The 25494-nt window shown below is 47.4% G+C and overlaps 1 protein-coding gene across 5 annotated transcripts in view; it reads left to right on the plus strand.

Moving 5' to 3' along the window:
- CFAP70 (cilia and flagella associated protein 70) overlaps window positions 1–25494 on the plus strand; it is a 351702-nt gene that overhangs the window by 286673 nt on the left and 39535 nt on the right. For all 5 annotated transcript variants that reach the window (XM_029576140.1, XM_029576137.1, XM_029576141.1 and 2 more), the window contains 2 exons: window positions 13010–13171; window positions 18198–18343. In XM_029576140.1, the coding sequence (XP_029432000.1) occupies window positions 13010–13171; window positions 18198–18343 (308 nt within the window). The remainder of the gene's footprint in view (window positions 1–13009; window positions 13172–18197; window positions 18344–25494) is intronic.

Below are 25494 nucleotides of genomic sequence, written 5' to 3' on the forward strand. Positions count from 1 at the left end.
CAAAAAGTATGTGAGTGATCAGATTTGCAATAAAGGTAACAATGTATCAAGTTGTACCTCGAAAGTAACTTGTCAAATTTGAAACAAATTTGAATTCCCTGTACGTACCCGGATCAGTCCAGACTGTGGGTTGAGCCTCCTTTCCAGCAGGTGGGGACAGACTAAAACTGAAAGGATATCCTATATGAGGACAGAGCCTATCCTATAACCCTTCAGTATTTGTCTGTCTCCAGCAGGTGCAGCAGTTCACCCTTCGGTCTCCTGACCTAGGCTAGTCAGCCTTCTTTTCTTCATTTCTTCTGGGATCAAGCAAGTACTTATTCCTTAGGGATATTGTGTTTTTCTTCCTGTCAAATAAAAAGTAAAAGTTAGTCAGGAAGTTTGTAGATTTTGAATTCAGGAGACGGCTCCGTCTCCTGGCTCTTGCCGGACTTAGGGGAGGCTTTGCCCCTTTTGCAGTGCAAAGCCTGTGTCCGTTATCGCTTCCAGGTGTGGGGACCGAGTCTGGTAGTCCAGTTTTCGTCTCCCCCTCCTCTGACTGCCGAGGGGTCGTAGTTTTCCGCTGCTGTGCTCAGACTGTAAAAAAAAATAAATTCCCTGTACGTACCAGGATCAGTCCAGACAGTAGGATTATGTCTCCCTTCCAGCAGGTGGAGTCAGAGGTCAAAGTTCTAAGCACCTCCCATATCCTAGGGAGCCTCCTGCGATCCTCCAGTATTCCTCTGACTCCAGCGGTGAAGGAAGACATCCCCTGCGGTCCTGTTACTTTGGTCAGCTGAGTAAATTAACCTTTATTTGTAGTGAAGGGAGTTTTTTTGTCCCTGGCTGATCTTTGACTAGATCTTCGTATGTTTAAAAAAAAAAGAATTTAGAATTAATTTGATGCTGTGTCCATTGGCCTTGACACCTGGAAGACTTTAATTATTCCTGGGCAAAGAGGGGATTTACCGGTGGGCCGGTCCCTCCCCCTTTCAGTGCCAGAGAAGTTTATATGCCTCTGAAGGGAGCTTAGAGATTTTTTGTTGATTTCCAGGGAGGTTTCATTCCCCTGAAGAGAAAGCTCCATTAACTGTATAGCAGTTTAAACCCCCCCCCCCCCCCAAAAAAAAAACTGTTAAGTTCAAGGCAAATTTTAATATTGGGAAGGACACAAGACAAATCTATTTCAAGCCTTTCTTTTTTTTAGAGCTGCTTATTAATTTTTTTTTTGTGATGCCACGCAGTTGTCGCTGTTCTGCCTGTGGAGAGCCGGCAGCACGGCTCTCCAGAGACAGTCTGTGCTTGCGCTGCGTTTCTGGCGGTGAAGGGCCATCTGAGCTACCTCTTACTGGCAGAAAACGGCAGTTGCCACGTACGCGCAATTTAAATGCTTCACAGCTGATTTCCTTACCTATAACGGCCCCGTCTCCGAATCGTGGGGCAGCGGCGGCCATTTTGAATTTAAACGACGATCGCGTTGGCTCGCGGTCAGACGGAGGGGAGCATATTGAATGTTTATCACCTCCTATTTTAGCCCCAGAGCACTCTAGTTTGAACGAAAATGATAATGGTCAGCGACTTGGAAGTCTTTGCATACCTTTGCCAGACACTACAGACTGGATGTTCAGGCACCGGGTGAAGGAGGTTTTAAAGAAGCAGTGCTTAGAGCGGGCCTCTCCAGATCCCATCCCCGGTAAGAAAGCTCTGGTACATCCCAGGAGTGAGGTTTTAAAGAAGCAGTGCCTGTACCATTGCCAGACACTACAGACTGGATGTTCAGGCACCGGGTGAAGGAGGTTTTAAAGAAGCAGTGCTTAGAGCAGGCCTCTCCAGATCCCATCCCCGGTAAGAAAGCTCTGATACATCCCAGGAGTCTGGACTGATCTGGGTACGTACAAGGAAAGGAAAATTAGTTCTTACCTGATAATTTTCGTTCCTGTAGTACCAAGGATCAGTCCAGACGCCCGCCCAGTTTTTTTCCGGAGGGGGGGGGGGGGGGTGTTGGTCCTCCTCCCATAGCCCTGAGAGGCTGGTTGTTTGGTTTTTGCAGTTGTCTTATGGCTGCTGCAATACAGGGGTGTTTGTTCTCCATTTCTTGACCCTGAGAGACTGGTTTGAATCTCTCAGTCCCTCTTAGGCCACTGCAGCGGCAGCAACAGTAGTGCAGGATTCCTCTGTGAAGAATAATTCCTTCTGGCTCTACACTGTATTTCAGAGATTTCTTTTTTTTTTTTTTGCCATAGTTCTACAAGTATTTTATAAAGGGCGGGGTACAGTTGTAGGAACTCTCTGCAATTTCCCAGTATCATTGCCCTCAGTTGGAACCCAGGGTGGCAAAGGCCAAGAACATTGGTACAGGTATTTTCAGGGGATTCCCTTGAGGGCCTTAATAGACTGACCTTTTGCTCTCTTAGTCCCTGCATTATTTCAGTGTTGCAGAGGAATGCAAGGAAAAATCTCCAACATCATGGATGTCTTTGTCATGGCCACTCCAATTGCTGAAAGGATCAATAATCGTGGTCCCTTTTGACCTGTCTGCACAGAATACCACCCCATAATATGCAGTCCCTAGTCTGGGTCAGCTACATCCCTGGAAATTTTTCTCAGGCTTCTCTAGCTGGTTTCAGTAAATTCCCAGTGGGAAAGGTTCCCAGAAAGGGGCGGCTATTGATGCAATGGTCTCCTCTGTGGGAAAGGTTTAGTGTATTTAATTTTCAACCATTGCATGCTTGTTTAAGTCTGCTAGCAGGTGATGGAATCTCCCTTGTTCCCATTGGACTCCATTAAGTGTGTGAAGAACCTGCTTGGATCCACAGGAGAAAGAGGAGTTTTGTTTTCCTAGGGAGAACATCTTGGGGGCACTTTATGTCATGCAAAAAATAAACTCAAACCAATAGTTCTGTGTACTGTCCAACAATCTAATGCTCCACACAAGAAAAAGGACAGGATATCAAACAATTTTTAGGTGAAAAAAAACAAAACAAGAATAATGCGAGATAAGCACTAATCTTTTGGGAGTCAGCACGCCGGGAAAGTGTAAGACTTCTCTAAGCGGAGATACCCCGGTCCTCCCCATCATTCACCCTTGCTATTTTTCAAAAATAATTTTTTTCATTGCATTTAAAAACATATCTTATCCCAGGACAAGCAGGATGCTAGTCCTCACATATGGGTGACATCGGTAATGGAGCCCTATGTACGGAAAACTTCTGTAAAAGTTTCTATGAAACTTTTGACTGGCACCAGAGTGCCTACTGAGCATGCCCAGCATGTCATGATATTCCCTGCCACAGGGGTCTCCCTTTAGTCTTCTTTTTTCCGCGAAGCAATTAGCCTCGCGGTTATCAGGAGTCCTGTGGGATTCTCCACATATTTTCCTTACGGAAAGCTTTAAAAAACTTCAACCGCAGAGGGTCTCCCTTAGTTTGATCATCGCGGTGAGTTTTTCCCGTTCTCGCGGTTCCGTGCCGTTTTTTCGATTAAAAACAAAATTTACCTGAGCCTTAGGCCGTCGACGGCTGCCCGGCCACAAAATGGCTACAGGTTTTAAAAAATGTCCGAAATGCGCGAGAAATATGTCTATTACAGACCCTCACCAAGACTGTGTACTTTGCCTTGGTGAAGGTCATGATGTAAAAAATTGTCCCTTATGCGCTACGATGACCTCGAAAGGTCGACGTCTACGGATGGACAAGATGGAGCAATTATTCAAAATTCAACTGATTACTGCTCCGTCTACTTCCACACAATCGTCTCCGGCTGGGGCGATTAGGAAAGTGGTCTTGAAGAAACGTCACTCCGGTGACTCGGGAGACGCTCCTTTTTCCTCCCCCTCACCATCGTCCAGAGCGTCCACATCGAGTAGCGAAAAAGGGCGCGAAAAAGATAAACATCGCCATCGGCATCGCAGGCCGCAACCAGCAACCATCGCTCCGATACCCGGCGAGCCATCGGCGGAGGACGGGGCACCGAGTAAGAAAGCCCGGCTCCAAAGTAAGGCTTCCGAGCCACCGACAGGCCAACCCTCGCCGATTCCGGCGGAAGGAATCGTACCTCCTCAGGGCCCTGAGGTCGTACTACTGTCGCCGCCACCGCCTCCCCCCATGGGTGCTCTGTTCACATCATCCATGCGGGCGGAACTTGACAGTTACATACGTCAAGCGGTTAAGGATGCCTTTATCGAGGCGATGCCACGGCCTGCCACTCCGGTTCTGCCATCGACACCGGTCATAGGAGGATCTCCGGTTCCATCACCGATTCCTTCACTACCGATGCCAAGAAAATCACCGCTCTCCTCGATGGCGCCGATTCCATTACCGGTTCTACCTAGGCCGCAGCCACCGGATTCAGCATTGCCGATTCCCCGGGTACCATCGATTCCACCACGGCCATCGATCCCGATGGCACCCTCGATGCCTTTTCAAGAGTCCATTTTTCAACCATTAATGGACAAGCTGGACTCACTAATACATTGCTTCTCATCTCCACCACAACCTATAGATGTAGATGACAGTCAAGAGCCAATACCAGGTCCTTCGGGTGTCCCACCACCCCTCAGACCTCAGACTCCACTTTCTGAAATGCCAACTAAGCCTACTAGGCCGTTGGAGCTCCCTCTGGATGATAGTGACGAAGATTTCTCCTCGGATGAAGACCTCCTTTCTGAGCCTTCTCCCCCAGAAGATAGAAGAAAGTCACCACCGGAGGATCTCTCTTTCTCCAACTTTATTAAGGAGATGTCTCAAACAATTCCCTTTTCTCTCATCTCTGAAGTGGACAGCAGGCAAAAAACCTTGGAGGTGCTTCAATTCGTAGACCCTCCCAAGGAAATTCTTGCTATTCCTGTTCATGAAGTTTTACAAGAACTTATGTACAGGATATGGGAACACCCTGGGTCGGTGGCAGCTGTTAATAAGCGGGCGGATGCCACTTACCTAGTACAACCCATCCCGGGGTTCCAAAAAACTCAACTACCGCACCAGTCAGTGGTGGTCGAGTCGGCCCAAAAGAAGGCCAAAAGATTAAAGCAACACGCCTCCATACCTCCTGGAAAGGATAATAGGTTCTTGGACAATCTTGGTCGGAAAATCTTCCAAGCTGCGATGCTGGTAGCTAGAATAAATTCATACCAGCTTTTTATGAACCAGTACCAGCGTGACCTATGGAAGCAAGTGGAATCCCTGTCTCAGCAGTTACCTGACCATCTTCAGGAAGGTTTTCAAAACCTAGTACATAAGGGCCTAGAGGCAGGGAAACACGAGGTTCGGGCCACGTATGATTCATTCGAGACAACCTCCAGATTATCTGCAGCTGGAATAACAGCGAGAAGATGGGCCTGGCTTAAATCTTCAGAGCTGAGACCAGAGGTACAGGAGCGCTTGGCGGACCTGCCCTGCTTAGGGGAGAACCTCTTTGGCGATAAGGTCAAGGAGGCAGTAGCCACCATCAAGGACCATACAGAAACCCTCAAACAGCTTTCTCAGCTGCCACAAGAGGTACATCAACCTTCAAGGAGGCCTCCAAGAAGGGAACAAAGAAAGCCATATTACCGCCCTAGGCGGTATTATCCACCAGTAGCCAGGCCCAGACAACAAAGACCTGCTCAACGGTCTCAGCCTCGCCAAAGACCTGCTAGGCCTCAACAACCTCCGCCTGCGGCGTCCACTTCCGGATTTTGAAGTTCAACCAGAGGGCATGAGTCATTATCAAAATCCCTATCCACAAGTACCGGTTGGAGGCCGAGTTGCTCACCATCTTCAAACTTGGACCTCCATCACTACGGACCAATGGGTACTCTCAATCATATCTCAGGGGTACCACTTGGACTTCCTCACTGTACCAAAAGACAATCCCCCTATGCCGTCTTGGACAGTGTCTCATCATTACACAATCCTGCAAGCAGAATTATCTACCCTCCTGACTGCCAGGGCCATCGAAAGAGTTCCCAGGCCTCAGTGGGGCACAGGATTCTACTCCCGATATTTCCTCATTCCAAAGAAAACCGGGGGTCTACGTCCTATCCTGGACCTAAGAAATCTCAACAAATTTTTAAGGAAGGAAAAATTCAGGATGGTGTCCTTAGGCACCATGCTACCTCTTCTTCAAAAAGGAGATTGGCTCTGCTCTCTGGATCTTCAAGACGCTTACGCTCACATTCCCATATTTCCACCTCATCGACAGTTCCTCCGATTTCTGGTACAAGGTCAACACTTCCAATACAGGGTGCTACCTTTCGGCCTTGCCTCAGCACCTCGAGTGTTCACAAAGTGTCTAGCAGTAGCGGTGGCACATCTTCACAAGCAACAAGTACATGTGTTCCCCTACTTGGACGATTGGCTCATCAAGAGTCATACACAGAGCGGAGCTGTCACTTCTCTCCATCTCACAATAAGATTGCTTCACTCCTTGGGATTTCTCATCAATTACGACAAATCCCAGCTCACACCATCTCACCAGTTGCAGTTCATAGGTGCAGATCTCAACACCATCACAGCAAAGGCTTTTCTTCCGAAAGACCGGGCTCAATCGCTCGTTCTCCTAGTACATTCTATTCGCAATCAATATACAGTCACAGCTCATCAGTGCCTCATCCTACTCGGACACATGGCCTCAACAGTTCACGTCACTCCCATGGCCAGACTGACCATGCGACTAATGCAATGGACACTCAAATCTCAATGGATTCAAGCCATTCAACCACTGTCCACTCACATCCAGATAACACCAGAGCTGAAGTATTCCCTTCTCTGGTGGACATCACCAATCAACTTGCTCAAAGGCCTACCTTTCCAACAACCAGTTTCACAAGTGACTTTAACTACAGATGCGTCCACCTTGGGATGGGGAGCGCACATTGCTCATCTGAAAACACAGGGCAAGTGGACAAAGCAAGAAGCCTCCTTTCAGATAAATTTCCTGGAGCTTCGAGCTATACGCTATGCTCTATATGCATTCAAGGACTGCCTTTCACACAAGACTGTTCTGATCCAAACGGACAATACAGTAGCCATGTGGTACATCAACAAACAGGGTGGTACGGGCTCGTACCTCCTTTGCCAGGAAGCGGCTCAAATATGGGACTGGGCCCTAGCACACTCAATCCTACTACGGGCCACCTACCTAGCAGGCATCCACAACACAGTAGCGGATCGCCTCAGCCGTCACTTTCAACCACACGAGTGGTCCCTCGACCCAGCGTTAGCAATCAAGATATTTCAACGCTGGGGTCAACCAACAATAGATCTCTTTGCGTCACATCTGAACTACAAGGTGAACAATTACTGCTCTCTCCTCTTCCGGCAGAACAGCTTACCAAAGGACGCGTTTGCCCGCCATTGGAACTCAGGCCTGTTATACGCGTATCCACCAATACCGCTCATAACCAAAACATTAGTAAAGCTACAACAGGACAAGGGGTCCATGATACTCATAGCCCCATATTGGCCTCGACAAGTATGGTTCCCCACACTGCTAGATCTCTCAGTCAGGGATCCCATTCGCCTGGGAGTAGCTCCCAATCTCATAACTCAGGAACAGGGTCAGTTGCGCCATCCCAACCTTCAATCCCTGTCCCTGACAGCATGGATGTTGAAAGCCTGATCTTACAACCATTCAACCTTTCAACTAGTATATCTCAGGTACTAATAGCTGCACGTAAACCCTCCACTAGAAAGAATTACTCCTACAAATGGAAAAGGTTTACTTTATGGTGCACTCAGAAAGATTTAGATCCTTTCACTTGCCCCACTACCTCGCTACTAGATTACCTTTACCATCTCTCAGACTCTGGTCTTAAGACGTCATCGGTAAGGGTACACTTAAGTGCAATCTCAGCTTATCATAACAAGCTAGGAGATGCATCGATCTCCACGCAGCCTCTCGTCACTAAATTCATGAGAGGCCTAACTCACATTAAACCTCCAATTCATTCCCCAAGCATTCAATGGGACCTGAACGTAGTTTTAACCAAGCTTATGCGTTCTCCATTTGAACCCATAAATACCTGTGACCTTAAATTCCTTACTTGGAAAACGGTATTTCTTATAGCCATTACATCAGCTAGAAGGGTCAGTGAACTGCAGGCCCTAGTAACTTACGAACCCTTCACGAAGTTCCTTCATGACAGAGTAGTCCTCCGTACACATCCAAAATTCCTTCCTAAGGTTGTCACGGAATTTCATTTAAACCAAACCATAGTTTTACCTACATTTTTTCCTAGGCCTCACTCTCACCAGGGAGAGAGAGCCTTACACACTTTGGACTGTAAGCGTGCGTTATCTTTCTATTTAAACCGCACTGCAGCCCAAAGAAAATCAAATCAGCTGTTTGTGTCCTATGATCCAAACAAACCAGGTAAAGCAGTGGGTAAGCATACTCTGTCAACCTGGCTAGCAGATTGCATACAATTTTGTTATGAAACAGCAGGCCTTACTCTCCAAGGGCGAGTAAACGCACATGCAGTCAGAGCAATGTCAACCTCAGTAGCACACCTTCGCTCTGTACCTATTCTGGACATTTGTAAAGCAGCAACATGGAGTTCTCTTCACACCTTTGCAGCTCACTACTGTCTAGACAAAGAGGGAAGACAAGATTCAGCATATGGACAATCTGTCTTAAAGAACTTGTTTCCAGTTTAACCCCAACTCCTTCTTCATCCAACCTGCTGTGATTTCGACTGATTCATTCCAATAACAATACCTTACGGTCGTTTCAGCACCAAATGAATCAGCCTCTAGCTCGCTAATCACCCATATGTGAGGACTAGCATCCTGCTTGTCCTGGGATAAAGCAAAATTGCTTACCTTGTAATAGGTGTTATCCCAGGACAGCAGGATGTAGTCCTCACGAAACCCACCCGCCACCCCGCGGAGTTGGGTCCGATACGTTTTATTATTTTATTTTTGGCTAACGCTATTTGCTACAAACAAAGACTAAAGGGAGACCCCTGTGGCAGGGAATATCATGACATGCTGGGCATGCTCAGTAGGCACTCTGGTGCCAGTCAAAAGTTTCATAGAAACTTTTACAGAAGTTTTCCGTACATAGGGCTCCATTACCGATGTCACCCATATGTGAGGACTACATCCTGCTGTCCTGGGATAACACCTATTACAAGGTAAGCAATTTTGCTTTATCATAGTCATTGACACTTAGTAATATCACAATAGCAATGAAAAAATTACTTTTGAAAAATAGTGAGGGATTTCATCCAGACTGCCAGACTTTGCAGACTGCCACTCAATACTATTCAACTGGTCTTGCTGCTGTTGGATCTAGAGGGCCAGCCCTAAGATGACCTGAGCTGGGACAAATCCACCGAGCTCATGGCCTCAGCCAAATGTCACAGTTGTGAGCCCTTGGGCTCTAGCATGGTTGACGCAGCCTAGTAAGTGAACTTATCAGGCTCACACTGACAGCTGGTAAACACCCCTTTGCTGGGACTAAGCGGGAGCTTCACCTCTACCAGCCCTGTTCCCCACCGGGTTTTGGGTTCCAGGGGCTAGAAGGTTTAGGTGAATGTCCTTTAAGAGAGGTTGGAGAGAGAGAGAGCCCAGGTATGGGTTGAGGTTAGGGCTAGCAGGGAGCAGATGGTAACCAGGTCCAGGCTGAGAGTCAGGGTAGGTAGTAATCAGACAGTAACTAGGTCCAGGTCAAGAATCAGGGCAGGCAGCAATCAAAGAATGGTCAGGATCTGTTGCAGAGGCAGCAGGCAGAAGAGTGATCCAGGTTGGACAAGGAGGACCAAGACAAGGGCGAACCAGGACAAACAAAGGAAGGCAGAGAGAAAATGTGCAGGGCTGAAGGCACAAGACAGCATTGCAAGGGAAGACAAGACAAGGCAAGGTACAGCAAGAAGACGCACAAAACAAGCATAGGAACAATAGCAACATGCACTGCATTCAAAGCAGGAGACCTGTTGCTGAGGCGACATCTTGGTGTAGGGCTCATGCTTAAATAGCCTGGCAAGGCTGACATCATCAGGGAGTGCCAAGCACAATTTCCCACCATGGGGCCTAGATTAGTAGTGGAGACGCAGGTGCGTCTATAGAGGGCAGTGGCAGTGCTCCAATGGTGATGTGAGGGCCGAGAAGAAACTTGTCTGCATCATGGAGTGAGTGTAGTCAGTCGCGGGGTTGCCCTGCAACCAGTCAAAGTTACATCGTCTTTTTGACTCCGATCCTGCATTACCAAAACAAACTATTTCCAGACTTTAAAGTAGGGAGGAGACTTTAATTTGTCAAAAATATCTGAAATCAGATAACATCAGACGAATGGGTTTTGAAAATAGTAAACAGCCTATCTAAACTGAAAACTTGCTACCATCAAATCCCCCAATTTACCAACAGCATTCAAAGGATCAACTAGCCATACTACAGAGTTACAAGCTCTTCTACAAATCAAAGCAATGCATCTGTTTTCTCCATCTCAAAAGGGAACAGGTTTCTCTTCCAGGTTACTTTCTAATTCCAAATAAATCAGGTGATCTTTGGCTGTTTCTAGATCTCAGAGATCTAAACATATAGCTAAAAACAGAAAAGTTCAAGATGAATTCAATAGGAACAATATTACCACTTTTAACATCTCTAAACTTGGACACTTATGCGCACATTCATCTCATCGGAAGTGTCTAAGATTCATCCTAGAGGATCAACATTAGTTGATAAAGTGTTGCCCTTCGGGCTCACAGTGGTACCCAGAGTGTTTACCAAATGCCTAGCAATAGTCACAGCTCCCTTGAGAAAAGAAAATGTTATGGAGGTAATTTTCAAAGGAGTTACATGTGTTATATGTAACATACTATCATAGCAATTTTCAAAAGCCCATTTACATGTATAAAATGCACTTACGTGTGTAAAACTTATTCACAATTCAATGGCATATATTGTAGCAATTTTCAAAAAACCATTTACACATGTAAAACCCAGTTACACATGTAAAATTTTTGAAAATCATACACAAGTTATTTCCATACTTAGACTGGCTAATATGGAGCATATTTATTTATTTATTTATTTGTTTATTTATTTATTTTTATATACCGGTGTTCGATTTTACATATCACATCGGTTTACATTTAAACAAAATTTGCAGGAACTCATGCGTTACCTTTGTCAAATACATTAAACATTTATCCTATGAGGATTCCATTAAGGATTCATTCCTACTGATAAAAACAGTGCATTACTTAGGTTTCCTTGTAAAGTACGAAAAATCCACACTCAGACCAAAGCATCATCTGGAATTCATAGACATGAAGCTGAATATGATAAAAGTAAACATATATCTTCCAAGGAAGAGAGAGAACAAATTAATCAGCTTAGCACAAGAAGTGAAAGCAAGGAAATGGATTAACAGATAGGAAATACATGAGATTGTTGGGTCATATGGCATCAACAGTGCATGTAACGTCTATGGCACAACTAATGAAGCAAGCTCAATGGTGTTGGGGTTTTGAGGTGTTGGAGTGGATTCTTGGGTACTGTGGTGATGACCACTCCCACGGGGAGGAGCCCCGTAAGGAACCACGGGGCTAGACTCTAGACACACAAACACAGAGATTTGTCTTTTAATATACAGCAGAATGATACCACCAGAGGTGGCAGTAGTAAAGTGATCCAGAGGTAGCAGTCCAGGGGCCCTCAGCAGAGGAGACCCGTCTCGCATTGATAGTATAGGGAGTGCAGGATGCAGGTTCCCAGTACTGATCTATAGATGAGACAGACTGACAATGTTAGATTACTCACTAAGGGCCAGATTTTATAACATGCGCGTGGGCGTAGATTTTTTCGCGCAACCCGACGCGAACAAATCTACGCCTGATTTTATAACATGCGCACGCTGCCGCGCACATGTTATAAAATCCAGGGTTGGCACACGCAGGGGGGGTGCACAATTGAAATCGGAGCGGCCTTGGAAGGAACTTTCCTTCTGCCGCCCCGCACCTTTCCCTCCCTTCCCCTATCTAACCCGTCCCCCAGCTCTAACTAAACCCCCCCTCACCTTTGTTGGAGAAGTTACGCCTGCCTCCGGGCAGGCGTAACTAGCACACGCCGGCTCTCCATCCATTGGTCGGCCCCTGTGACATAGTAAGGGCAAAGGCTATCGGCGCAATTTTGAATACTGGCAGCCGACGGTCCGAGTGCAGGAGATCGCTCCAGGACCCCCGCTGGACCACCAGGGACTTTTGGCAAGTCTTGGGGAGGTCGGTCCAGCGGGGATCCTGGAACAATCTCCTGCACTCGAGCCGTCGGCTGCTGGTATTCAAAATGGTGCCGATAGCCTTTGCCCTTACTATATCACAGGGGCTACCGATGCCATTGGTCAGCCCCTGTCACATGGTAGGAGCATAAGATTGCGCCGGCCGTCCATTGCTCCTACCATGTGATAGGGGCCGACCAATGGCACCGGTAGCCCCTGTGACATGGTAATGGCAAAGGCTATCGGCGCCCTTTTGAATACCGGCAGCCGACAGCCCGAGTGCAGGAGATCGCTCCAGGACCCTCGCTGGACCACCAGGGACTTTTGGCAAGTCTTTGGGGCGGTCAGGAGGGTGGGGGGGTTGTAGTTAATTAAATTGAAAAGTTTGGGATGGGGCTTTTTTTGGGAAATGAATACATATGTAACTAATGAACGGATCAGGGTCCCCTGAGAATGGATGCAACGGATTTGGGTCCCGACGAATATAAATACCGAATGGTACTGGCTACTAATGAAGATGGGAAGCAGGGTTTGATGGGGCATTGATCTGACCCAGCTTGGCACTTCTTGGCATCTTTGGATACTGAAGAAGTTTTAAAAACTAATTTACATTTGGCAAAATAGTTCAATGGTACAGTAGCCCTTATTAGTTCAATAGTACAGTAGCCCTTATTCAAATTAATCTTTGTTTATCTTTTCATTTTGTAATTTTGTATACTTCATGACATTAGCTGTGGCACTAATTACTGTTTATAAAACCCTTCCAAACATTGATTATCAAGTGTATCAGAATCCATGTTAATTCTGTCTTGGGGGATTTTGTTTTTGAAAGGTGGGCCTGACATGTCTGATGGGATTCTGGATTCATCTTCCAAAATCCAGCTTGATTCTGCAGAACCTTCTATGAATAGCCATCAGATGGAAGAGGGAACCATACTAACGGTGACAAAGTCCCTCTCTCATATCAGCAAAAGCACGCCGAGACTCACTAAAGGTGAGATGATTACATCAGAGAGCTGATAAGTGGGTGGAGAACGCATGAAATAAAACCATTTCCAATAGTTTTCTGTGTTTAGATTAATTATAATTTTGTACCATTCAGGATTCCAAAGCATTTAACAATCATGTCATTTTATAAAGCAGGGCTGCAGCTAGCTCCAGGGTTGAGGGCCTAGTGGGCACTTGTTGTTGTGGACCCTGAACATCTTGTAATGGGAAAAAAGGAATAGGCACAACTGGTAGTCTCTTTAAATGGTAACTCAGAACAAAAATTAAGTCCAGAGAAAAACATACCTCTGAGGCAGTATTCACCAAAATGCCTAGCTGTAAAAGTATGTATGCACTTTTAGCCAATATGCATAGTGAGGCTTTCATCTTAGAGGATCTAGCCAGATAACTGTGTAGTTACTAAGCATATCCCTTTGAAAATTGTGTTCCTGAGACCAATTTTCCTTGGAGGCTAGGATCATTAATGCACAGTGACATTAGAATGACCAACTGCCTGATTTTCAACTAGACAGCCCGGTTTTACAGTTGGTGGTACAGTGACCAGTTAACAATGGCCAATCAGCAGTGTGGGTGCGGGCCACACCATATGGCTAAATAAACAAGAAGAGATAGAAGCCCAGCAGCTGCCAGTAGAATCATCCTTTGTACCTGAAGATTGGAAGATGGCCAATTTAATTCTGATATTTAAAAAGGGCTCCAGGGGTGATCTGGAAAACTATAGACCGGTGAGCCTGTCTTCAGTGCCAGGAAAAATCATGGAAACTGTTATAATCACAAAACATTTAGATAGACAAGATTTAATGGGACACAGCCAGCATGGATTTACCCAAGGAAAGTACTGCCTTACAAATCTTCTACATTGTTTTGAAGGGGTGAATAAACATGTGGACAAAGTGAACCGGCAGATGTGGTGTATTTGGATTTTCAGAAGGCATTCGACAAAGTCCCACATGAGAGGCTTCTAAGAAAACTAAAAAGTCATGGGATAGGAGGCGATGTCCTTTTGTGGATTGCAAGCTGGTTAAAATACAGGAAACAGAGAGTAGGATTAAATGGTCAGTTTTCACAGTGGAAAAATGTAAACAGTGAAGTGCCTCAGGGATCTGTACTTGGACTGGTGCTTTTTAATATATCAAAGACAGGTACAATTAAGGAAAGACATGACTGGGCAATAGAAGGGTCAAGGGTAGGGGAATTGGTTAGGACATATCTAGTTATCAGACTTATGACGAACTGGAGTTTCTGTCAGACAGTAGGCATTAGTGAATAGCCATGTTTTTAACTTGCTCTTAAATTTTTTAATGTCTGTTATTGTTCACAAGTCTTCTGGCATGGAGTTTCATAGTTTTGGGCCAGTGACTGAAATTGCACTGGAGAAAGTGCAGAAAAGGGCAACCAAAATGATAAAGGGTATAGAATGGCTGTCCTAAGAGGAAAGGCTAAGGAAATTAGGGCTGTTCAGTTTGGAGAAGAGATGACTGAGGGGAATATGATAGAGGTCTACAAAATCACAAAAGGTCTACAAAATCATTACATGAACTAGTTAATGTAAATCAGTTATTTACTCCCTTAGATAATAGAAGGACTAGAGGGCACTCCATGAAGTTAGCAAGTAGCTCATTTAAAACAAATTGAAGAAATTATTTTTCACTCAACGCATAGTTAAGCTCTGGAATTCATTGTCAGAGGATGTGGTTACAGCAGTTAGTGTAACTGGGTTTAAAAGAGGTTTGGATAAGTTCCTAGAGGAACAATCCATAAACTATTAATTAATAAGCAATAGTAGCTTGAGATTTATTTAATGTTTGGGTACTTGCCAGGTACTTGTGACTTGGCTTAGTCACTGTTGGAAATATGACATATCCATTCCATTCCACTGGTGGCTGAAGAAATAGAGAGGCCCTGTGGCCATTTGCAGACCCCATCCTGCTGACGGCTTAATAAATGAAAGGAGAGACATGCATCATAGCCACCAGTATACCTCATCCCACTGGAGGCTGAGGAAACAAAAGAAGAGACAGAGGCCCGTTGGCCGCCAGCAGACTCCTTCCCACTGGCGGCTGAAGAAATAGAGAGGCCCCACAACTGCCAGCAGACCCCATTCTGCTGGCAGCTAAAGAAACCAGAAAAGAGGCAATATAAGAGAGGAGGTCTGAGTGAGTACGTATGTCAGTGAGTGAGGGAGCATATGAGTGTGTGTGAGTGTGTGTGTGTGCGCTTGCATCAGTGAGTGAGAGAGGGAGCATATGTATTCATATGTGTATCAGTGAGAGCATATGTAAGCAAGAGAGGGGGAGGATATATATATGTATGTCAATGAGAGTATATATGAACGAGAGAAAGTGTGTTGTGTGTGTTAGTGAGAGCATATGTGAGTGAAAGAGGAAGGGGGGTTGTGTCAGCATATGTGAGGGAGAGGGAGTATGTGGGTCAATGAGAAAGGAAGTGTTGTGCGTATGTGTTCATGTGAAAGAATGAACATGTGTGTGTATATGAGAGAAAGAGAGGAGAAAGTTAATGAAGTGCCTCCCACCCCCATCCCATCCCCAATAATCCACAAATATATCAGGGTGATTGGAAATCACCCTGATATATTTGTGGATTGGAAATCACCCTGATTAGCATGTCAAAGGTGATTAGCTGTCAAAGGTGACATTTTGAGCCTGGCCTATATTGATGATATCAGGCTGGGGAGGCAGATCAGAGAGTTAGTCACATGGAAGCAGCAAATTTTCTGATGCACCACTAAGTTCAGCAGTCACCCTATGCCCCTGGGCAGTGGCATATGTAAACAAGCAAGGAGGCACTCTGAGCACAAAGGTGGTCCAAGAGATACATTTTATGTTCATCTGGGCAGAATGAAATTTTCTTCAGCTTTTGGCAACTCACATTGCAGAAGCAGAAAATGTTCAAGCTGATTTCCTCAGTAGGAACATGTTGCATCCTGGAGAGTGGGAGCTCAGCAGGGAGGCTTTTCACTTAATAGTAGTTCAGTGAAGTTTTTCTCACATGGACGTTCATGACAACACACAGAAACTCCTAGTCAATAAATTCTTCACCCATAGGAAGGAGCTGAGTTACAGCGGGATCAGTGCAGGATAGAGAGTCTTGGCCAAAAGACAGACTTGTGTATATTTCCATCTTGGTCTTTGATTGGCAGGACACTAAGGAAAATAGAGGGTCCCCTATACAGATCTAGTGAGCATGTTAGCTAGTGTTCCTCTTTGTTTTTCTAATGCTCATGACCTCTTGTCTCAGAGGCTGGTATTGATGGAGGATCCTGCTCCATTCTGTCTTATGGCTTGGCCCTTGAAAGGGATATCCAGCAGCAGTGATTTCTACTCTGCGGAAGGTACATAAGTCCTTGACATCTTTGGCATATGTTTGGGTCTGGCGTCTTTTTGAGGTTCGTTATAGGACTCTTTTGGTCTTTCCCTAGTGGACAGACATCCCAACCGGACAAGGAATAAGCCCTTAATTCTCTGAAGGTTCAAGTGGCAGTGATTTCCTGCTATAGGAAAGGATTCAGACAGCATCTGGATGTGGTCAGTTTCCTCGGAAGGGTCAAATGGATTCGTCATCCCTTCAGACCTCTGATTTCCCTATGGGATGTTGAGATCCCACAGGGGAATCAGTCAAATTTCCAAGATATCTACACTGAATATTTTTGAGATGTATTTACATGCACTGCCTCCATTGCATGCAAAAGCATCTTATTCATATTCATTGTGGATATCCTTGAAACCTGACTGGCTTCTGGCACTGAAGGATAGGAGTTGCCTCCCCATATTAGGTCAATTGCAAAATGTATAAAGGTGTGAGTAAACTGATGATATGTTACATTATATTAAAGGGTGAGTCTATGGCAGAATTGTAAGCGGTATGAGGATGTTATGTAACTTGTCTAAATCTGGGCACTTCTTTTCCCACTGATCCCATACCTTTCTTTATTGGCCCCCCCCCCCTCTTCTCTATCAGGGGCACCATGCAGCACTGATCTTGCTGCATGGTGCCCCCATACAGGGTATGGTCTCGGTCCTATCACCTTTTGGCCAGCACTGTTTTACCATGTAAGCGATTTTCTTCATTTCAGATCACTGACCCTTCTCTCCTATCAGGGGGGGTCATTGCTCCTATCTGATGAACTGTCCTTGGGCAGATTAAATTGTTTTCTGAGTTCACTTGGAGCCCCCTTCTTGGATTGGTTGTTTCTTGTTTCCAGGTAGACTTGAGTTGTTTGCGCATCTCCTGTGACTATCCTGGGGCCCTTTACTTCATTATTTGTGAAAAGAAGCTTATAGCCCTTAAATCAAAAAAACAGATCAGATAACCTGGGAGCATTGTTTTCCTGGTCAAAAGTTCCTCATCTTGTTTTTCTGTGCTGAGACATACATGTCAGCATCCATCTTTTAAAGTCTGTGTCCCTCTGAGATCAGTATTCATAGAAGTTAGAATTCATATTTTTACAGTGAAACCTCTGGTATTTCCCTACAGAATCAGCACTAGACTCATGCTCTAACAATGGATTATGTTTTACATGTTTTTTTTCTGCTCACTTCCCATGTTGGCCCCTTTCTTTTACTTAATTCCAGCAAAAGTGATGTCATAGAACCTGCTCTAATTAGATTTTGGAAGCTAGGCAGATTTTGGAAGCTAGGCTGTAGGACCACTTAGGAAGACCATGTGCTGTGGGCTGTAGAAGGCAATGGCAATGCCGAAGTCTACCAAGAAAAGATCACAGGCACCCTGATGAGGATTAAGCAATTATAGCCCTAACACCCAGAAATAGATTGAAATAGTATAGGGAAAAAAAACATGTTTAGGGATCCCTCTTTTTGTCTCTTTTATCTTTATTATTTAATGCTATTGCTGTGTTAGGGCCTGATTTATTAAGGCTTTTCTCTCATTCTGTCTGTTGGAAAAAATCTTAGTAAATCAGGCTTTTGGTCTTAGGAATCCATTCACCTTATTATGTCCCATTTGGATCTGACATGTGTTTGATTTTCCTGCAGTGATCACTTCAGGAGAAGGAACAGGTACAGAGGGAGCATTTGATTCGACTCGCATTATAACTCCTGCCCCTTCTCTTCAACCTTCAAAACATACCACTATATTCATGGAGACTGCCCAATTTCTGATCAAAGTCAATGCTGTACAGGTCAGTACAGAGAGCCTTGTATGTTTGCAGGTCAGTTCAGTAAGCCCTCGGTCAGTGTGTATAGACTAGTGTATATAGATCAGTAGAGTTAGAAATATCCACTCGTCTGGGACAAATAGATCATTTCTATAGTTGAGGTGCCATTTTCAACTCCATTTGGGGCCTTAGTGGGAGGAGGCCATGTTTTATTGGGATCCCGGCAGGAAGAGGCCCCAATGGATGGAGGCCATGTTATTATGTCTGTAGTACAAAGTGAGAACTGGAAGGAGAAATAGAGGGAGGAGAGTGAAAGGGCTTGGGCTGGGGAGAAGAAAGAGAGAGGAGAGGAAGAAAGAGGAAAAGAACCCAATAGACACAGCAGGGGTTCCACTTTGCCATCTGCATGACCCATAAATTGGAACCTGCTAAATAAATGTAAATAAATAAATAAAAATGCTTCCCCCCCCCCCCCAACCCACCCTGGTGAATCTTGCTCTCCTCCTTCACTCCCTACATCACCCACGTATAGTTCTTGATTTCTCTCTCCTTCAGTCTCCATCCAACCATTCTTTTCATCCCCTCTTCTCCTCTCTCTCCTTCTCCTTCTCCTCTCATTCTCTTCCTCTCCATCTGGACTAGTCAGGGAGAACATTCATCCTCCTCCCTCCATGAACCCTGGCCCTTAAAACTACCCTTAGTGCTGGCACCATTAAGGCAATAAGCAGAGCCACACACTTTTAGACAGACACAACTCTTAACTTTATTTCTAGTTTTAATCCAGCCACTATGTACAGGAATAGTATAGGGTAGACATTTTGATACTACATAAACAGAATTCATGGAATACAAACAGTCCAAGTAAGTCTTCACACAGTGCATAATAAGGTATCCCAGGAGAGAGAGGAGAAGAGGGGATGAAAAGTGGTTGAATGGAGACTGAAGGAAATAGAAAGCAAGAGCTGTACCTGGGTGAAGTAGGGAGTGCAGAAAAAAAGCAAAATACACTGGGGTGGGATGGGGGGGTGCATTGTTATTTATTTAAATTTATTTAGTAAACATCAGCTAGATTATAATGATATCTTGTAATAATGATGAATGACCACTGGATGGTATTTTTTGAAATCTGAGCAAAGTTAATGCTCTTGGGTTTAAGGGGTGGTCTTTGGGGCCTTTAAGATTGTGGGTTTATGTGATTGGTAGAAGATGGTTTTGCTGGAGGTAAAAGTTTGGGAGGATTTGGCGGGAGTTTGCCCTTTCCTAGGTTGGAGGTATATCAGAGGGCTTTCTGGGCTTTAGTAGACTGGCATAAACAAGCCTGCAGGTTGGTGTGCTCAGCGACTACCTCAGTAAAGAGTGAGGCCCTGCATGGGAAGAGGTCTGAGGCCACTCAAGGGAAGAGGTCTGATGTAATGGGGTAGAAAAAGGCTTTCCTCCTACTAAGGAAATGTCCAGGAGCTGAGGGTAGAGAAGAAAAACTTCCTTCCCTTGAGAAAAAGACTCAGAGGAAGGATTAAGGAGTTGTTCTGGATGAGGCGTGCCCTATGAAGGACCCAGGGCATGAAGGATACCAGGGAGACCTGCACATTGCTAGAGGGAAGATGTGGCGAGATTGGAGTGGAAGGCTGACTGAAGAGGGAATTTTAAGTAAATCCTAAGGGGGGTGGAGGAGTTAACCTCATTTCACACAAAGGTTGGAATCTAAATGAAGAGGAATCTGAGGGTATTATGGTTTGGGATGGGTTGAGATATGTCGACAAAAGGATACCAAATGGTGGAAATGGTGAACTCTACTTGGAGGAATGTAATTCTTATATTTCTATAAAAGGTTTGGAATGTGGAGATGTGAGATATGTTAGTTAAGAACATTGAATCATAAACTCCCCGGGTCTTCTCCACTCAAAATATCTTGTGCAACTAGAACGGAAAAGTGCACACAAATATGATGTTATGCTCAGGCTTGTGGACCCTTGGCCGACAAGAGGATGGTATGCCTTTCGGAGGGTCCGTAGGGTCTCTTGTCGGGTGGCGAGGCAGAACAGGAGGCGGGAGCAGCTGACCCTTGGCAGTGGAGGCTGAGACGAATACGGAGGCGGTGAAGAGACGAGATGAGGCACTGAGTCTTCACCACTGGTGGTCTGCGGTCCCCCCGGGAGGAGCCCGTAAGGCCCTGACCGCTGGGACTTAGGTGGACCTAGGGAGGTCAGAGCAATGGTGCAAAGGCCAACAGGAGCTTCGCCCTGGAAGCCCGCGGTCCCCCCAGGAGGAGCCCGTAGGGACCCGGGCCGCTGGGACTTAGGTGGGCCCTTGGAGACGGAGTCTTGAAGGAATCCTAGGTCAAGTGCCAGAGGGTCGTCGCTCACCAGTCCGAAGTCGTGCACCAGAGAATCACTGCTTGCCAATCCGAAGTCAGGAACCAGAGAATCACCATAAGCCAATCCGAAGTCAGGAACCAGAGAATCACCGTAAGCCAATCCGAAGTCAGGAACCAGAGAATCACCAAGACGTAACGGGAGCAAGCAGCAGGAACTCACCGAGGCAAGCAGACTCAAACAACACTCGCCAGAGACGTTGCCAAGTCAAGGAATGAGCAGAGGAAGCCTCCCTATATACTTCCTCTGCTCTGGATCATTGGACGCAGGTGAGTCTAGTTAAAGGGACCAGGTCCCTTTAAATGCAAATGAGTTGCCGGTGGCCATCTTGGATCCCATGGCGGCGGCCATCTTGAATCTCCCCGGTGCAAGAGAGACGCCGCTGGGGGAAGCAGGATGGCTTCCCCTGCAACGGGCAGCACGGGCCCGAGTCTGAGCCTTCCCCAGGGGCTCTCATGGCGCTGTGAGTCAGGTAGGGGGACGCGGTTGTGGGGCGCCACGGCCACGAAGCACAACAGTACCCCCCTCTTTAGGGCGTCTCCCTGGAGGCCTGGGTTTGGACGGGTGATCTCTGTGGAACTGGTCCAATAGACTCCGATCCAGGATGTTAGCCAGAGGCTCCCAGGAGTTCTCCTCGGGGCCGAAGCCTTCCCACGCTATCAGGTATTCCCATTTCTTCCTGTGTTTCCTTATATCTAGGACCTCTCGGACTTGATAAGTGAGGTCATCTTTAGAGGCAACAGGTTGCGGAGTCAGAGGCGTGCTGGAAGGCCATGATAATACCAGAGGCTTCAGTAGGGAGACGTGGAATGTATTGTGAATCTTGAGCAAAGGGGGGAGACGAAGTTGATACGAGACTGCTCCCACCTGCCTGATGATGGGAAACGGTCCAATAAATCGCGGGGCCAGTCGCAATGATGGCAGCTTCAAGCGGATGAACTGCGTGCTCAACCAAACCTTCTGGCCCGGCTTGAGAGGCAGGTACGGTCTTCTATGCCGGTCAGCATAACTCTTAGCTGCCTGGCCTGCCCTGACCAGGGCGCGTTGCGTGGATATCCACAGCCGATGCAGCTCATCGGCAGAGAGTTGAGCTGTCGGAGATGCGACCGTGATGGGAACAGGCAGTGACGGGCGTGGCTGTTTCTCATACACTATCTGAAAGGGGGAGGCCCCCATAGCAGCAGAGATATGAGAATTCAGTGCGAATTCGGCCCAGGGTAACATGCTAGCCCAGTCATCTTGTTTCTCGTTAACATATAACCGAAGGAATTGCTTCAAGGTCTGGTTGGTTCTCTCTGCGAGGCCGTTAGTTTGTGGATGGTAGCCGGATGTATAATCTAGCGTGACGTCGAACTTCTGGCAGAGAGCCCTCCAGAATTTGGCCGTAAATTGAGGCCCTCGATCAGACAAGATGCCTTTAGGTAGGCCGTGAATCCTGAAGATGTGCTGGACGAACAGCTGAGCCAGCTGGGGTGCTGATGGCAATCCTGGCAAAGGTACGAAGTGTGCCATTTTGCTAAAACGATCGACTACCACCCAAATTACCGTGTTGCCATTGGATAGCGGCAGGTCCACCACGAAGTCCGTCGCCACGTAGCTCCACGGTTCAGAAGGCGCGGGTAATGGTTGAAGTAAGCCTGGGGTGGACCCAAAGATTCTCTTGTGGCGGGCACAAGTCTGGCAGGACTCCACATAGGCCCGAACATCCTTATTTACCTTTGGCCACCAATAATATCGGCGCAGAGTCTGCAATGTGCGGGATTGCCCTGGGTGGCCGGAGCAGCGGGAATCATGAGCCCATGCCAGCACTTGTTTCCGTAAGCGTGGCGGAACCAGAGTTTTCCCAGGCGGAATGATGGAGGTAGCCGACAGGAGGATGCGGGATGGCTCAATAATGTACTGAGGTTCCTCAGAACCTTCTGTTGAATCAAATACTCGAGATAGGGCATCAGCCTTGATGTTTTTCCCAGCCGGTCTGTACCGGAGAACGAAATTAAAACAGGTGAAGAACAGGGCCCACCGGGCTTGTCGTGGGTTGAGCCGTTGCGCCCGATGCAAGTATTCTAAGTTTTTATGGTCTGTGAAGACCGTAAACTGGTGCGGTGCCCCTTCCAGCCATGGGCGCCATTCTTCCAAGGCCACCTTGATGGCCAAGAGCTCTTTGTCGCCGATGGCATAATTCCGCTCGGCAGGCGAGAACTGGCAGGAGAGGAAGGCACACGGTTGTAGCTTATGGCCCTCGGAGGCTTGGCTCAGGACGGCCCCTACTCCCTCTGAGGATGCGTCCACCTCTATAAAGAAGGGTCGTTGCGGATCCGGGTGCCGAAGGCATGGTTGCTGCGTGAATGCCTCCTTGAGACGTCGAAAGGCGGCCTCTGCTGCTGGAGGCCATTTTTTGGGATCTGCGCCTTTCCGGGTCAGAGCTGTCATCGGGGCAACAATTGACGCGTAGTGATGGATGAAGGAACGGTAATAATTGGCAAAGCCTAGAAATCTTTGGAGTGCCTTGAGCCCGGACGGCTGTGGCCATTCCCGAATGGCACTTAGCTTTTGTGGATCCATGCGGAATCCCTGACTGGATACTATATAACCCAGGAAGGGAAGAGACTCCTGCTCAAACTGGCACTTTTCGAGCTTTGCATACAGCTTATGTTCTCTGAGGCGTTGTAACACTTGAACGACGTGTCGCCGGTGAGCGGCCAAGGTATCGGAAAAAATCAGGATATCGTCCAAATAAACTACCACACATTGGTACAGGAGGTCACGGAGTATCTCGTTCATAGTATTCTGAAATACTGCGGGGGCATTACAGAGCCTGAACGGCATCACCAAGTACTCATAGTGACCGTCACGGGTATTGAAGGCCGTCTTCCATTCGTTGCCTTCCTTAATACGAATAAGGTTGTAGGCCCCTCGGAGATCCAGTTTGGAGAAGATCCTCGCACCTTGTAGCCGGTCGAATAGCTCAGAGATGAGAGGCAGGGGATAACGGTCCTTGATCGTTATGACATTCAGGCCCCTGTAGTCAATGCAGGGGCGGAGCGTTCCATCCTTCTTTCCGACGAAGAAGAATCCAGCCCCTGCAGGGGACTTTGACTTCCGAATGAAGCCCCTCCCTAGGTTCTCTCTAATATATTCATTCATAGCCTGCGTCTCTGCAGGAGAGAGGGCGTAGGTGCGTCCTCGAGGAGGCTCAGTACCAGGGAGGAGATTGATGGCACAATCGAACGGTCGATGAGGTGGAAGTACTTCAGCCTTCTGCTTAGAAAACACATCTGCGTATGAGGCATATGGAGCTGGCAGACCTGGGAGATTGATGACGGCGATCGGGCATGGCCCTGGAGCCACAGCTTGGAGGCAATTGCCGCGGCAATTCGGCCCCCACCGAGCCAGCTGCAAGGTCTTCCAATCGAACTGGGGCTCGTGCTCCTGGAGCCACGGGAGTCCTAGGACAATGGGATGGATAGAGTACTCCAGGACATAAAATGACATCTGTTCCTGATGCAGGACCCCGGCCCTCAGCTGGACAGGAATGGTGGCGTGCATCACCCGTTCCGGGAGAGGCTTCCCTTGGATGGAGGAGATGACCAAGGGACGAGACAGCGGAACTTGAGAAATCTTCAAATGTTCAACCAGGCCTTTCATGATGAAATTCCCGCCGGCACCGGAATCCACCAAGGCCAGCGTGTGGAACTCTCCATCCGCCGTAGTTAATGCTACTGGCAGGGTTAGTGGAGGTGCAGGAGTGGTACGGCCCAGGAAGAGACCTCCTTCAGGTCCTAGGCCCGAGAGTCCCGCACGCGTCGGGCAAGCAGCAATCCAATGTCCCGCTGCACCACAGTAGAAGCAGAGCCCCTTCCTCATTCGCCGTTGACGCTCTTGTGGAGAGATTTTCCCGCGCCCCAACTCCATGGGTTCGTCGGGTGGCAGCCGGGGTTTCTCTAACCTATCCTTGGGTGAAGGCGAATGTTGAGGACGTCTGGACGGAGTTGCAGCTTTAGATGTTGTCTGGGCCTCTTGGCGGCGCTCCTGGTGGCGTCGATCTATGCGACCAGCCAAATCGATCAAGGCATTCAAGGACCTCGGTATCTCACGTCCCGCGAGCTCGTCCTTAATTCGGGGGCTCAGCCCCTGGTAAAAAATGGTGCGGAGGCAGTCTGAGTCCCAGCCGAGCTCCGTGGAGAGGGCCCGGAAGTCGATGGCGTATTCCGCCAATGTCCTCGAGCCTTGACGTAACTGCAGTAACCTCGGCCCTGCTGAAACTTCTTGAGCAGGATCCCCGAAGTTTATTCGGAACAACTCCCAAAACTCCCTGAGGTTCCTTAGGAAGGGATCATCCCGTTCCCACAGGGGGGAAGCCCATTCTAGGGCCTTTCCTCCTAGAAGAGCCAGGATAAAAGGTCGTCTTGGTGGCGTCATCTGGGAAGAGAGCAGCCTGCAGAGGGAAGTGCATATTGCACTGGTTCATAAAACCCCTGCAGGCCCGAGGTTCCCCAGAGAACCGTGGCGGTGCCGGTATGCGAACCACCGGCCGACCCGCAGAAGCCATCGGTGGAGAAGGCAGCATAGGGTTCATAGGAGCCAATGCATCAAAACGCTGGTTCAGGCTCTGCACTGAGGAAACCAGGGCGTCCAGGGTTTTCTGCTGCTCCAGCAGGCGCTGGGCCATTCCCGGAATGGCCTGGCAGGCGAAAACCTCCGCCGGGTCCATGGACTTGGCAATCTGTTATGCTCAGGCTTGTGGCCCCTTGGCCGACAAGAGGATGGTATACCTTTCGGAGGGTCCGTAGGGTCTCTTGTCGG

This window comes from Rhinatrema bivittatum, chromosome 14, assembly GCF_901001135.1.
Source record: "Rhinatrema bivittatum chromosome 14, aRhiBiv1.1, whole genome shotgun sequence".
In the NCBI taxonomy this organism is placed as follows: domain Eukaryota; kingdom Metazoa; phylum Chordata; class Amphibia; order Gymnophiona; family Rhinatrematidae; genus Rhinatrema; species Rhinatrema bivittatum.